The 16,145-nt window shown below is 34.3% G+C and overlaps 1 protein-coding gene across 1 annotated transcript in view; it reads right to left on the reverse strand.

Annotated features, from left to right (window-relative positions):
• Positions 1-16,145, reverse strand: part of LOC107447239 (proto-oncogene tyrosine-protein kinase receptor Ret) — a 77,195-nt gene that overhangs the window by 32,717 nt on the left and 28,333 nt on the right. Inside the window, exons 9-11 of the mRNA XM_087163710.1 lie at positions 15,951-15,971; positions 12,861-13,094; positions 5,118-5,321 (exon numbers count right to left, since the gene is read on the reverse strand). Of these exons, the coding sequence (XP_087019836.1) occupies positions 5,118-5,321; positions 12,861-13,094; positions 15,951-15,971 (459 nt within the window). The remainder of the gene's footprint in view (positions 1-5,117; positions 5,322-12,860; positions 13,095-15,950; positions 15,972-16,145) is intronic.

A 16,145-nucleotide genomic window follows, 5' to 3' on the forward strand; every position in this document is an offset into this window, starting at 1 on the left:
AGATCAAGAACACTTTTTATTATTTATTACTATATATGTAATATTGTATGGCGATAACTGCCCCGCCTCTTTTCTACTTTTTCTTTCTTTTTAAAATGACCAATTTTTTTTTGCATATTACTTGTATTTTCATGATGAATGGGGAAAAGGACGAAAGCGGCACGAGTTGCCCAAGTAATAAATTTAGTTCAATTCATCAGATGGCTGAGTGCTTGAACTTTTTAGTCATAAAAAGAACATATTTCTGCCTATCATTGTAATTCAATTTTACTTTTACTACCATTGGGGAAAATCACCCCCATAATGATTAAAAATTGTCAGGTATGCCTTTCAACGTCTATTCACAAAGAGTATAGGATCTCAACAGAGATATCGCAATAAAAAAATTTAAGCATAGAATATTAAAAAAATATGTAGCAGAATTCTCTGAAAAACAATTGGTTAAGTGAGTGGAGCAATAATTAAGTCCCGGTCAGTCATCACCTCCTACACCAGAAAGCCTCCACACTGTATTTTGAAAGTAGTCTGCGCTGACTATTTAAAAAGTGAACCAGTTGAGCGCATGAACTCAATTTCTATTTTAAAAGTAATAAAGAGAAATTTATCATACATGGATGATTCTCACGAAATATGACAATTCACAGTCCCTCGCTCCAAGATCTAATACTATACTACTAAAAGAACTTTGTTTTAAAGAAAATTAATAAATAGCATTTCTGTTAGCATTCTAAAATGACTTTGCACTAGCATTGACCGTTTTGTATAGCTAAAAAATTTAATTGAATATCAAAATGTCATGTTTCTGGCATGTCACAAACAATATTTCCAGTAATAACTTGCTTTAAAACTTCGCATAAATTTTTCAATATCAAATTTTTTTTAACCTCAACCGTTGTAAGCATTTCTAGAAGATACGTTTAAAATAATTTTTTCTGTCAATAATTTGTTTGTCACATGAAAATCTGTCATTTTACTGGCTACTTTTATTTAGTGATTTATAACCAAAATAGATAGAGCCAGCAATCAATATCTTATGTTAATAGATTGATTAGGTACCATCCCATCTGAACATGCCATGAATAGGACTGGGCTATAAATCGATATATCGCGACATATCGATTTAACGCCTATATCGGCAAACCGATACAGCAACTTTCATTCCAAGCGATGCATCAGAAATCTGATTTAAGCCGTCGGGTGAAGAAGACGATATAACGATATAGCGATATAGCGATACACGCAAGGACTTTCTCTTACGTTCCGATGCCAACTCGCGCTGTGGAAGACGATATTGTTTCGTTATGTTGAGACGGCCTTGACTGGTGAGCGGTAGAATCAGAATCACTTTTGAGACCTTATATCGTTATATGACATGTTCGTTTTCGCACCTTCGCGATTTGAAATCGTTTCTTGTAGATTATTTTCAATGGGATTAACTTCGTGATCGCCGTCGTAACCTTGTTCTGAACGCAATCTATTATTGAAAAGAATTTATAAAGAAAAGTTTCTTCATTAATTAGGTAAGTTTTTTATTTATTTTCGGACAAAACTTTTTTTATATTTTTAAATGTGAAAATTATCGGAAATCTAATTTAAGGCACCCATAAGGAATTAAATTACAAAGTAAATAAATTTGTTAGGTTATTTTTTTACTTTCTTTTAATTTATTAAAAACCTTTCGGATAAAACTTCTAATAATTTAATGGGCTTCTATTACTGATTTTAAATTTATAAATCTTGAGTTGTTTTTATTTTTAGAAATAAAGTTAAAACAAAACTTATTTTTTGGACATAAGTCAATAAACTTTATTTGTTCAAAAGAATTTGAAAAGCTTGCGAAATTTATTCATTTCTTTTTTTTTTTTTTTATCAATTACTACTTCGTTTTATTAGAGAGTAAAATCATTATTTTTTTTTAATTTTCGTTTTATATTATTAGTTAATTAGCTAAATATATTACCGAATATCACAATTCTTTTGTTTTTATTTTTAAGAATTTAATTAAGAAACTTTGCCTTACTTTGTTTTTCGTTCGTTCATTATTTAATTTAATTTAATTATTTATATGAAATAATAATAAAAATAGTGTTTAAGAAGCATTTTTTTTCTAAAATTTATTTAGCTCTTTGTTTTAAGCATATAAATAATTTTTTAACGAACTTATTTTTTAAATTTTGTTCCTATGCTGTTAGGTAAATATATTGATAAATTTCACTTTTATTTATTTTTTTATTTTTAAACTAAGAAATCTTTTGTTATTTGCATGATCATTTTTAGAAAATATAACAAAACTTGTGTTTACTTCATTAAGAATTTGAACATTACGATCGAACTTAATAATTCTGTAATTATTTACGCATAATAGTACAAGCAAATATTGATTTGTTAAAAAAAGTTTCTTTTTTTAAAAAAAAAAATATTTTTAACACTTTGTTTTAAGTGTATAATGAATTTCTTAACAAACTTTTTTTTTAATTTTTTAAATTTTCTTTCAATAATTTCAGCTAGATATCTTTATAAAATTCCCTTTTTATTTTTAAACTGAGAAATCTTTCAGAGAACGAAAATTTTAAGAAACTATTACAATTCTTATGTTTACTTTTTACTTTAAAATTCGAACATTTTTAATTTTAAACTTCGGCTTTTAGTCAATCTAACTTTTATTTTAATTAAAATATCTTTTGAAATTTTAAAATCAGCTTTTGTTTAATAACAATATTTTTTTTTCATTAAGGCTGTTTTAGGGGTTAACTTAAATTAAGACTGCTTATACCTTATAAACGATAAAGAAGTGCAAATATTTCATTCTGTATCTACACACATTTTTTCAATAAATATTTTAAGTAAGATTTGTACATCTTAGTCAATTTATTTAATATCTTTCTTTAGCAAAACATATATATTTTCAAATTTATAAATTGATTTAAATCAATATGCGTATGAAGCCTTGATAGAAATCTGACTTTCTGTGCCTTAAAGTAAATGAAATTCAAAAATACTATATCGCGATACATCGCTATATCGCGATGCAAAACTGACGATATATCACGATATATAATTTCTAATATCGCCCAGTCCTAGCCATGAATAAAGAACCAAATTTCTGGTTCAAAATCTATTTCAAAAATTTTGTTCAAGGTGAGTAGGTTTTTATGTTGTCATTTTCCCGTCTTCTTGAAATCATTAATAACATAAACTACATATATTTATCTGAGTTATTTCAAGAAATCCTGTTGTTTTCTACGGAATGTAAACGTCTTAGGCCATGTTAAATTAAAGTTAAATTAAATGTTAAATTAAAGTTAAATGCTATAAAATAGCAAATTTGTCGTTATCCTGGCTGTCATTTTCCTGGCTTATGAATGCCAGGACATTGACGTGTCACCAGAAAACTTCTTAAATTGTATATTGTAAAGGGGGAAAGCAAATATTAACCTAATACCATTTTTAGCAACCACATTGGCTGCTAAATTCAAAATGTTATCACTTTAAACTTATGTAAATTTCTAGATGCCTGGGATAGGGGTCGCTGCGCGGCCCAGGTGCCCAATTTTTTATAAATAAAGTAAGTAACCTAATTCCATTTATGTAAATCATCGATCAAGTTGTACAAATTTCTAATCATGGTTATTTTTATGTTACCACACTGTTACATAAATCAAAATGTTATATTAACTGTAATAATATTTTTAAGATGGATGGGTTAGGGGCCGTTGCATGGCCTAGGCACCCAGTTGTTTAAATAAAGCAAGCTAAACCTAATACCAAGTTTATGTATAATTGTAATATGCTTGAGTGTAATCAAAGTTATTTATTTCTTTAATGATAGATTATTATACACAATTTTATTCTGTACATATCAGCAACAAAAATTTGTTTGATTCTTTCTACAGTGGATAAAAAGAATTGATTTAAGCAATTTATGATCCATCTAACATAAAGGCTTAAGTTGAGTTACTTATATTAACTTAAAATGACTGTTTTATAAGCTTCTAAGCTAATATGTCATTTTCCTGGCATTCAAGTTTTGGTGAATTTCTAGTTTATTTTTTTTCTTGAGCAAACGCCAATAAACTACACTGCTGTCTGTAAGATATTAATAAATGTAACTAAAGAAGTATACAAAAAAAATTTAGATTATTTTGAAGACTTTAAATTTGAAGAAGTTTTTAGCTCCGAATTGTCATATTTCCAAAGAATCACATATATATTTCAGAGAATCTGTAGTGGTTGACAAGTAAATAAGATAAACCAATCATATTCATAAATTAAACAAATTTTTAGCTATATATTTGCTACCACTTTCTTATTTTAACTAGATTTTTTATTAGCACGCTCACGTCGAGTGTTTCGCTTGAAAGCGGGACGGAAAAGAAAAAATACTGGTAGAAGAACTTTTTCAATATCAGATAATATTCTGGAGGAGTTAATCTATTCTCAACAATAACGATTCACTGTAAGGAAATTTATCAAGCAATTCACTATACAAATTGCATCCGTTAAAAACAATTGGTAGTTATGGATTTTTATTATTGCCGGAAAAAAACTAAAAAATGAAATTTATTGTTACCAGTTTTTACTCCGATGCGCCGCCCGATGAGACAATCTAGCGTGACCCACCGGTGGGTCACCACGGCGTAAACGTGTTAAATGACTCCTTCAAAAACTGGATTATCTTCATAGTGGTCTGATCAAACTGCCTATAAAAACCGTGTGGAGGCTTGGGCTCAGCTACTCAAATTGTCTTTCGAAGTGTAAACGTTGCAAAATGTAACAGTTTAGTTTTGAACCAAATTGTTAAAATGCGTTGTGTATTATTTTATCTACTAGTCGAAACTAGCATTCTCTTGATGTTATTTCTTACGCAATTATTCTTTATAAATACAAACGTTTGAATAAATTTATATAATTTTTAAAAAGATATGTAGTGGTGATCACTAATGTTTCAAATATCGTTATTTGTTTCGTTTTCGTAAGCTTTTTCTAATATGTTTAAGCCTCGTTGAAGTTCTTTCTGACCCTGGAAATGAAGCAGGCAGGATGCATTGATGACGTATCAGTATCTCACACTTTTGATAAAAACTTTTAAGAAATAAGTAGTAAGAATTGAAATTTACCGTCTTGACTTCCAATGGGGAATGACTTAATGTGCGTCTCATTGGAAGTTTTTAATTCTTCCTTGAATGAGGGTTTGTGCTTCCTCTTGACTGGATATGGGCGTAGACAAATGCAGGAGTTAGGTCCGGAGCAAGTGCAGGGTGCTGCAGACTTCCCAATACCTCTTCCTGATGAGCCACGAACAGCTTCGCCACGGATGTTTTCTAAACACATTGACAAATAATAAAAATAATAATAAAATAAAACAAAATAAAATAAAATAGTACTACAGAAGGGAACTAGAAAATTTCGCTAGACTTTGCATGATTATTTTTACTGATAACGTATATCGTTTGAGAGCTTTTAATTTGGGCACTAGTTTATGGTAAATGTTTTAAAAACAACGAACGCAGGGCATTGCTTAAAACGCACGTTAAAAAAAAATCAATAGAGCTCAAGAAATGTGTTTACAAAAATTAACACAACTTGATATGTTCGTTTAAAAAAAAAAAGGAGTAGCTCAAAATGCTTGTTTAAAGAAATAATTGTAGCTTGAAATAAGCTTTAATAAAACCGGACATAGCACATAGTGAGCTTTTTCCATGCTAATATCTACGTTACAAATTTGACGCATGAAGATTTGCTTAGTTTTTAATTTGCTTAGCTAATTACTACGAGTAATAATTATTCACTAATCAATTCTTGTAAAATCGTTAACACTAGGTTTACGGGACGCGTCATTTTGACGCATTTCGAATTTTATAAGGAAAATTACAAAACCCGTTTGTATTTTTATTTTATCTCTTGTAATGACTTTTATCCATTGATCGAGGCAAATATATATTGAAGTCTATTTTCTTCAAAAGCGTTGAAATATTGAAATTCTCTTTGTGGTATACCAATCTCTACGGATATGCGTCAATTTGACGCGATCGTAATTTAGACAAAATTTTGAGTAAATATGCAAACATCACATCAATAATAAATAGGAATGTACCGACAATACTTCGATCCGTTATCCGATATCTCAAATGAAGCAAGCGATATACAACTGTTGCCGATAAGCAATAACAGAAAGAACAAACGCAGAATGTCAGATTTTGAAGGTTTCAGGTGCTTAGTTCGAGTATTGAAAAATAAAATACAAGAATATTTCATAAACATATATCTCATATTTAAATTTTTTTTTGTATATAATTACATTGCTTTCTAAGTGCAGAGATGCCAACTGCTCCGGACACGTCGAAATGTTTACAAAAACGTTAGATAACTAAGTTAATTTTGCAAATATGTTGATGTTGATGATGATGTGGGGGGGGGGATCTGTGCTACTCGCTTTTATCCCCCTTGCTGTAAGGTGTATCTTTTGTGAGTTGAGTTGTTGGTGGTGAAGATGATGACGATGATATGAAGAGAGTGTTCTTGAAGAAGCGAAGTAAATTTACTGTGCAGATGAAAATTAAATATTTTTTCCAAAACATTTTTGGAGAGGTTGCTTTGATAAAATAAAAAAGAAACTAACGTTTGGTGGTTCCAACACTTTTGGAGAAACACGTTCATCAAAACAAAATTCTTAATAAATAAACAAAAACTCTTTTTCCCAGGCGCTCAGAGAAGCTTAAGCCAATAACTTAAAGATTTGTAACTGCATTTAATTAAGGGATTTGAAAACTGGAGACTAGAAACGCTTAGTTGAAATTAAAAAATCCACTAAGTTTTTAAGAAGATTATCATATTGGTCGTAACTAAGAAGACGGTGAAGGGAGAGTGGGAAAACTCCGATTGAAGCGCGCAGCGCTTGTCGCTGATGTTCAAACTTTTTGCATTCAAAGAGGAGGTGGATAGCAGATTCTGGTTGTTGACAGTGGTCGCATAAAGGGGAGTCAACGAGCCCTATTTTTGCATATATTGCGTTAAGTTGGATTGTGTTGCTTCGGAGACGCGAGATTAAGATATCATATTTTCGGTTTGGGAGTTGATTGAGGGAAGTTTTATTAACTGGGTGATCAAAGGGGAAACGCTTGTGGTATTTTGAGTTAGTCCGGAGGTTATTGAGTTCGCGGTTTGAGTCTAAAACTGCTGAATATGACAAGTCTTCAGGTGAGATAAAAGGGATGGCTCGAGGGGCATTGGTGGCGTGTTTGGCCAGATTATCGGCAGTTTCATTGGGGGGGGGATGCCAACGTGTGCTGGTGTCCAAGCGATCGTAATTGATTTCACTTTTGCACATGCTGAAACGATCTTGTTTTGGAGGAGGAGGATGCTGTGAGAGGATTTATGGGTAGCCGAGATGAGGGCAGTGATTGCGGACTTACTGTCCGATAAAATAACGTAATCTAGATACTCGGTAGTGAATTTTGTGACTGCTAACCAAATCGCTAAAACTTCTCCGGTGAAAACTGAGTTAATATGATGGATTTGAGAGATATAAGACATGTTGTTCCTTGAGTTAATAGCCGAAATACCTGTGTTCGTATTGGATTTCGAGGCATCGGTAGCCAGGATGACAGAATCTTTCCAAAGGGTGTGGAGGGTTTCCTGATAGAGAGGGAGGATTTCGTTGGGATTTTTCGTAGTTTGAAATGGAAGATCGTGTACATAAAGACAGAGGTTCGGGAGATCTGTGAGGAAAACTGGAATGTGGAAGGGGATGATATTGAATTTACTTATGCCTTTTTGGTTGAAGATGTTCTGAAACTTAAGGAAAAGGTGGGGTTCCTTTTTAAGTCTAGTAAAATGGAATTTATGCAAAAGGCGATTTATTGGGGAGTGAGAGCCAAGGGAACAGTGACGGAGGTAGAATTTTTTAGCTGCTAAAACAAGTCTGTGTGATATTGGGGTAGTGCCGGCTTCTTTGTGGAGGATATGAATAGGAGTCCATCGTGGGAGGCCCGTTGCTGCACGGAGGCTAGAGTTGTAGATTGTTTCAATTACTCGGAGATGTGATTTTGGCGCAGAAAAGAGGATTGGGCTGCCATACTCTAAGACACTTCTGATTGTGGCATTTACAATCTGAATGAGGTGGAAGATTCGAGACCCCCACTGAGTACTAGAGATGCAGCGGAGTGCATTAATTTTTTTTAAACATTTCTTTTTTAGGTATTGAAAATGATGGGGGAAAGAAATGTTTTCAGTGTAATGGATTCCGAGAATTTTGATGGAATTAACTTGTGGAATTCGTTCGTTAAAAATTTTTAACTGAATCGTAGGTGAGAGACGTTTATTAGAGAAGTTAATAGTTGCACTTTTTGAAGGTGAAATAGCCATTTTCCACTCTGTGCACCAAGTTTGAATGGTGGTGAGGGCATCTTGAAGTTTAGCAATAACCCTGTCAAAGGACTTCGCAGCATAATAAATGTAGATGTCATCAGCGAACACAAGAATTTGAACTCCATTGGGAAGGTGTTTGTGAATATCTTTAAGGTAAAACATAAAAAGAAGGGGAGAGAGGACACTGCCCTGCGGGAGGCCCTGGGGTTGCTGGAAATCTTTAGACCGGGTGTTGCGCCAAGAGATGTAGAAGGTTCTATTGGCGAGAAAGTTTTGTAAGAAAAGCGCTGTTTTTCCAGAAATGCCGGCCGAGAGGAGTTTGGTGAGGAGACCATCAATCCATACGTTGTCGTATGCCGAGACTAGATCGAGTGCAACACAAACAATAAATTTTCTCCGTTCACGTGCTTCTCGTATGTCATGGTAGAGTATTGAGTGAGTTGTATTACAGTCACGAAAAGGGAGGAAGCCAGTGTGGGATGGGGGGAAGATATTTTGTTGAAGGCTAAAATTAAGGAGCCTTTGTAGAAGCATACGTTCGTATACCTTGGCGAAAGTAGAGGTGAGAGTAATCGGCCTGTAGCTGAGAATTTCTGATGGTTTTTTTCCTGGTTTTAAGATCGGAATGATTTTTGCTTGGGTCCATGAACTCGGGGGTTGCGCTGTATCTTGAACGACATTAAAGAAGTTAAGGAGCTTAGTTGGATAACGGGAGTGAATAAATTTAATGAGAATAGCCGGAATGCGGTCTGGCCCGGGTGCCGTGTTCTTTGTTCGACGAATGGCTGCTTCCAGTTCGGTAGACGAGAAAGGGGTATCCAAGTGGCTGTAGCCTGTACCCCAGAATGAGAAAGGGATTGGACAGGGGCTTTGAGCATGAAAAAGGTGCTCCCCAAAAAGGTTCGCTTGGGCGAGTGGGCAGGTGATAGCTGTCGCTTGGTGGGTTAAAATCAGGTTTTCGGAGGGAGCAGAGGAATTTCGAGTTGAGATACTTTTTAAGATTTTAAAAATGTTTTTTGAGGAACCTAAATTGGAACAAATTTTGTCCCAATAGATTCTTTTTCTGATTTTAATGTATTGGCGGAGTTGAGCGGAGTAGTGTTTGTATTTAAGCCAAAATGAGGATGAGACTTGTTTTTTAGCCTTACGCAAAAATTTGCGCTTTTGACCTAGCAGAAGCGCGCATTTTTTATCCCACCACGGAGTCGTGGGATGCGGGGAAAATTTTGTAAATCGGGTATTATCTTTGACTACGGAATTGCAAGTATCTTCTATGTTCTTTGCGTTGAAGTTGTTATTTGACAGAGCTTGAGTGATTTCATTTTGTGCGTTTTGCAAATGGAGGTACGGGCGTGGTATGTTAGGGTTGTTTAAGGAGAATTTAACTTTGGTAATAATTGGAAAATGGTCACTATCAAAAGGGTCTGGGAAGACAGAGAAAGAAGATTTCGGGAAAAGTTCAGGGGAAACTAGGGTAAGATCTAATAATGACTGTTGATGATGTGGGCCGCCAAAGTGGGTGGGAGTATTTGTATTCAAAATAGTAATATTATTTGTTAGGATCCAGTCGAGAAAGATATCAGCAGTTTGGGAGCAAGAGGCAGAGCCGAGGGCTCGGTGTCTTACGTTAAAATCTCCGACGATGATGAAGGGTTTCTCAATATTGGGAAGGAAATTTTCCAACCATTGTGAGGAGTAATTACCGTCTGGTGAATAGATATTAACTACCGTGATTTGTCTATTATTAACTTGAATTTTTACACCGAGGGTCTCAATTCGGGAAGGGGGGAGATTATGGAAATAAATTCTTTGAAATGGGATATGTTTTGAAATAGCTAAGAGGGTGCCACCACCTCTATGGTTAGGGGGGTCACGATCTTGTCGGAGAGTAATTTTATTTTTAAAGTTAATTTGATCATCGCTTTGAAGGAAGGTTTCCTGAATTGCGATAATATCGGCTTCCGAAAAGATGTTTTGACTCAGCCAGTAGCGTTTATTTCTAAGACTGCGAGCATTCCATTGCACTATATTAAATATCGGAATTGACATAGTTTATAAGAAATAAAAATAAAAGTTGTTTTTTTTTAAAGTTTTTCTAAACGCCTGGGACAGAGTATGTATGTAGTAAGAAAAGAGTTTTTTTTTTAAATTAAAACCTTTTCTTAAGGCACAAGAGATAATTCATCCTCATCGTTGTTCAACGGTATTAGAGGCATTGATAAGGAGTTGTCCATAGGCATAGGCAGATCTTGGACTATAGGGTGATCAGCTGTTAGGAGAGGATTTGTAGTGAATTGCACATAAGTTGGGGGTGAGTTCGATTTCTTCTTCTTTTTTGCCCGTTCTGGAGAGAAGTCGGACGAGTAGGTTGAGATTTTTGTTTCTGTGATTGCACCCTGGGCAGTGGTGCTTCGTTGGATGTTAGTTATCGCGGGGATAAGAATATTATTTATGGAAGCAGTCAAATTCTCAATTTGGGCTGCCAGTATAGAAACTTGTTTTGCGCAGGTATTCTCGACTAGCTGTTGCATGGAACCCGCGAACTTGTTAAGTTCCGATTTTAGCTCTGCTCGGGTAATGTATTCTCCTGGCACAGACTGAGTTATTTCTGCGTATGAGGGCTTTTTCAAATAAGCTATTCTTCTAGCTTCACTCATCGGAACATGATGGGTAGACTTAATTCTCATTAGTTTCTCAAAATTTAAAAATGCAGGACAATCACGCTGAATTGGATTATGGTTGCCGTTACAATTTCTGCAGCACTGGACCCTAGTACACGGGCCCTGATGTTCGGAAGAAAGGCCTCCACAGTTGTGGCATCTGGTTGGGGATTTACAGTATTTATCGGGGTGGCCGAAACTCCAGCAGTTTTTGCATAGGGTAACGCTATCTTGGAAGAGTTTAGTCTCATAGTATTGATACCAGAGACGTATTTTCTCAGGGACAACAGTACCTAAGATATTGAAAAGGATTGTGGTTGTCGGTTTCCCTTGTTTTAAGAACCGACGAATTTCTAGAGCTTGTGTCTTGTTTTCAAAATTGAACTCCCGACTAATGTCCGAAACCGAATTTCAACAGGAAAGTTCCTGAGAATGAATTTGGAGGAAATGCATTCTAGAAGGCATTTAGCTGCTACAGGAATCTCTAGGATTGTTTTTATCTTTAAGATGTATTTTGCAGTTTCTAAGTCGTCACATTGAATAAGGAGCGACCCGCTTTTTTGGAATCTAATACTTTTAATTTTTTTATCGGTACAGAAGCATTTAGGTCTGCTTTAAGGCGTACTGGTGAGGTCTGAGGTATAGCACTAGATTTTTCTTTTGCTTCAATATTAAACCAAAAGTCTGCTGAGCCGTTGTTTTTAGCATGAGCCAAAATATCTTCTATGGGCTCCTTGGAGCACCACTGGTAGTCTAGGAGATTGGTCATTTTGACCAGATGGCCCCCAAAAGGTAAAGAGGAAAAGTGGCTTACCTGTTTTTTGGTAATCCTGAAATAAGGAGGGAGATTTTTAACATCTAACTATAAATTCATGGATGTTCGCTTATTATCCAACAAAAAAATTATATTCAGAAAATAATAAAAATTCGAAATAGAAACTTAAACGTGGCTTTTCTTTAGTAACATTACTCTCGCTAAAACCTAGTTATTAACCAACTGACTTCATGAAAAAGCTTCGGAAAACATCAATCTCCAATTGAAAACTCCAACACTACTACGATCAGCACAGAGTTCCAGCGCGACCTTTTCACTGCCAACTGATTCTTCGCGACTTGTAAGAACCCATAGAGGAAAAATATCGTTTTCGAATACACGGCACTCTGCTTTTGCAAATAAAAAAATGTGAATTATATAAGCCTACGAATTATTTAGAAATAGTGGTGGATAAAAATCTACTGAGTTGAATTTATTAAACCAAGAATCACAATTGATAAACCACTTTAAAATATATATATTTGCTATCCGGAGCAAGTTGGCATCTCTGTAAGTGGTGTTACATACCTGCCAACTCTTCCGGAAGATTTTATTTTCATATTTAAAGTGGTAGTAAATATGTACTATTTTTTCTTTTATAAACTTAATTTTTAAATGATTTTGATCACCACTATTCTTACAAAAATTAAGCACATATATTAATATGCGTTACTATCATGGTTGTCAACTTAAGCTTTTTCAAATGCAACGTAGATTTTAAATCTCAAATTAGTTTTGTAATGTTTCCAAAGAATTTCCTACAGACGTTTTCCAAAGTGAATTTTTATTTTAGCACAAATATAATCTAATAGATATTTTAGTAACTATTAGACTTTTTTTATAATTAAAATTTACCAAAATATAATTTTGTTTTAAATTAGAGTGCCAGATAAAAATATATAAAAGGAACATCGGTGTTCCCTCTGTATCAAAGGGTAAATAATATTTAGTTAATAAAAATGAAATATTAGAATTATTAATTTGAAATAAAATGAGATATACATCCTGACAGATAATACCAGCGCAGTCTTGAGGGCACAATAGAGGATCCAAGCGCTCTAGCTCGTCACAAAAGCCATCCGGGCAAGTTTTCAAATGCGGGGAGCATGTAGCATAGGAACTAACAAGGCTAGGAGCTGAATGTGGACGCCATTTGCAATATCCATCTACGGATCCTCTGCCGCAACTGGAGGTGCAGTTCTCGGCAGTTCCATGCGAAGAACAAGACTGAAAATGATGGCCAGGTTCTACTCCTTGAAAAGAAATTAAACATTTTAAAAGAATTATCCCAATTAACTGAAGCGTAAAGATACATTTGATAAAATAAAAGCTTGCTTAAAAAACATCGAAGTGGAAAAAGACGACATGCTACGAGCACTCAAAATTGGGTACCCATTCTCAAGGCTCACCAAACGTGAATGAGGAAAGTAAGAGATTTGAAGCAGAATAGTTGTCGAGGGAAAAATGGAAAATAAATAAAGCTGATGAAATTTGTTTCTTTTATATAAATGCGGATTCCTTGTCAACGGCATAAGTTCCTCGCCACCTTTCGAAAATACCTGGAAAAGTATCTTGCTCTGATTCGCCTCTTTTGACCTCTGCGGTTTTTCAAGTTTTATTTTCAACCTCTATTTATTTTCTATTTTCAGTTGGTTACTTTAGATTTACTGTTTTACTCTCGGCTACCGCTATTTATCTAGTGTCGTTTTCCACCTTTACTTATTTTCCATTATTTTCTTTATGCTTTGTGTTCTAACGGGTGGAGGGTAGCTGCTGCTCAAAAAATGCCGAGCTTCTCTCCTGCCAAAACTATTGGAACTATATTTTCCAGATTGCTACCGCCATATCTTGAAGGAAACGAATTTAGATACGTTCAAAAATAAATATGCTTATTCAGAGATTTGTGCTTTATTACGCATCTTAAAATATCATCTCTTCCGATTAATTAACATATTTAAAGTGAGGTCCTCGAACCATTAAGATTGCCGACAGAAATTCACTTCTATTTAGAAGAAGCTAAGAAGGGAAAGACGAGCTCAGCATATTTATTTTGGTTATCTTCCCGCATGGCTCTTGCACTATTTAAAGCAGCAATACACTCTTCGGTCAAAGCTGCAGCAACAACAACAATAATAAAATAGACCTTGCTGTTGCACCATTTTCTATTAGTACCATTTTCATGTTTAGTACTGTCGTTACAAGTTTGAACATGTATGCTCATGCTTGTTTTGGCTATATATGCTTCTCTTTAAGCTATAATATTACCATTGAACTAAAGGGTAAATACTCTACCTTTATCGTTTATAAGAGAAACTGTTGCATTATTGTCAAATGAGGCGTGTACTTTAGCAGGCAGAACTTTTCCGTAGAGCTAATTCATACAAGGTTAAAAAAAATTCTGAAAACACATATAAATTTTGTGTGAATAATTTTTCTTTAAACAGCAAATGCTTTGGAAGATTTTACTATATAAAACTGTTGGTACAATTTAAAAGATCGTGCTCGGAGCTTTTAGAAATGATATCCTTTTTATCTCACAGAAATTCAAATCAATCCAAACTGAGGGGAGGAGATTTTTTTTCTAGTTTCAAACTTTTCGAAGAAGACGAGTTATATATGCATTCTCAAGATTGAGACAATCAGGGTAAAAAAGATAAAACTGGCAGCCAAACTATATGTTTAGCAGTTTATTATGGGTAGGGTAATAATCATTTAATTTATTTAATTCACCACTACTTAGCTAATCATAAAAAATACATAGTTACAATTTAAAATTAAATTGATTAAATGTGTTAGAATTAAAGTGAAATCAAAAGTAAGTTAATCAAGCCATGCCCACGTTTAAGCTACCACTTTTTAATTTTTTTTTCAATCTTGATACTGTACAGTTGCGATTATGACTCACCCGTTCCAAAGAGGTTAATACCAGCAGCTTCGAAGTCACTCTATAGGTTTGCAATATTTATAAATGAAAGAATTTTTTAATTATTGTGGAATTGAAAAAAGCTAACTTCATACGCCTATTTTGGCCGATACAAGTTTTGCGTGGAAAAAAAAGGACACCATTTGTAAAAGCTTCAAGCGCGATCTTTTTAATTGTGCCAACAGTTTTTACATGTAAAATCTTCCAAAAAATATTCTGCTAGAAGAAAAAATGTTTACAAGGAGTTAGTACAACAGTGTTTCCGTAATTTTGTCCAATTCCTTTAACACGTTCACGACGGGGTGACCCACCGGTGGGTCACGCTAGATTTTCTCATCTTGGCTGCGCACCGGTGTAAAAACTGGTAAAAAATAAAATTCATTTTTTAGTTTTTTTCCGGGAATAATAAAAATCCATAACTACCAATTGTTTTTAACGGATGCAATTTTTATATTGAATTGCTTCTTCGCCGTGATAAATTTCCTTACAGTGAATTGTTATTGTTGAGAATAGATTAACTCTTCCCGAATATTATCTAATATTGAAATAGTTCTTCTACCAGTATTTTCTCTTTTCCCGTACCAGTATTTTCACTTTTCCCGGCGTGAACGTGTTAAATAGAACCGAGGTGGCTTAAGGGATAGAGCACTCGCCTCTCAAAGAGGTGAATCGGGTTTGAATTCCAGCGATGGCTGGTCGATACGAATTCCACACGGTGTGGAATTCGGTGCGAGCTGGGTGTGAAACCCAGCTCGCACCGACTACAGTGCTGACGCAAAATATAGGTACTTAGTGGTAGCTGCGTCATGGGTTAGAAACCCCTTTCTACCAGGCTAACCATGGGAGGTTTTCGTGGTTTTCCATTTCATGTAAATGATGGTTAATTCCATTAAAAATTCCTCCACGAAAGCAAATTTCTATCAATACTTGATTAAGGAGTTCCTTTATCTTCTGGATTGGGTTCAAAATTACAAAATTATGGAGTTGAACATTGGCAGTCATAAATCCTAAATCGGGTCGACTGTTCAACGACAGTTACAAAATAAAATAAAATCCCTATAAATAAGTATGATATGCACGTAAGAAGAAATATAAGAAGTATTAAATACAGAAAAATAATTAGGTTAAATAGTTATAAGGAGTACAAAAAATGAAATGTGAAAAGCTCCATCTTTTCTATACATACCGCAGATGCTCCGTGGGTCCCCTAAACACAAAAAAAAGGAAAAGAAACAAGCGATTAGTTGAAGTTTGGTACAATAACTTGCAAATACAATTTACAAACTTATGAAATGTTTAAAAATGGATCATTATTGAGGCTTTTTTACTTACACGTACTCTAAAAATTTATTTGAAAGTTTTATTATTTTGGATTAATTGA

This window comes from Parasteatoda tepidariorum, chromosome 5, assembly GCF_982258835.1.
Source record: "Parasteatoda tepidariorum strain Cologne lab strain chromosome 5, Ptep-v5.0, whole genome shotgun sequence".
Classification (NCBI taxonomy): Eukaryota; Metazoa; Arthropoda; class Arachnida; order Araneae; family Theridiidae; genus Parasteatoda; species Parasteatoda tepidariorum.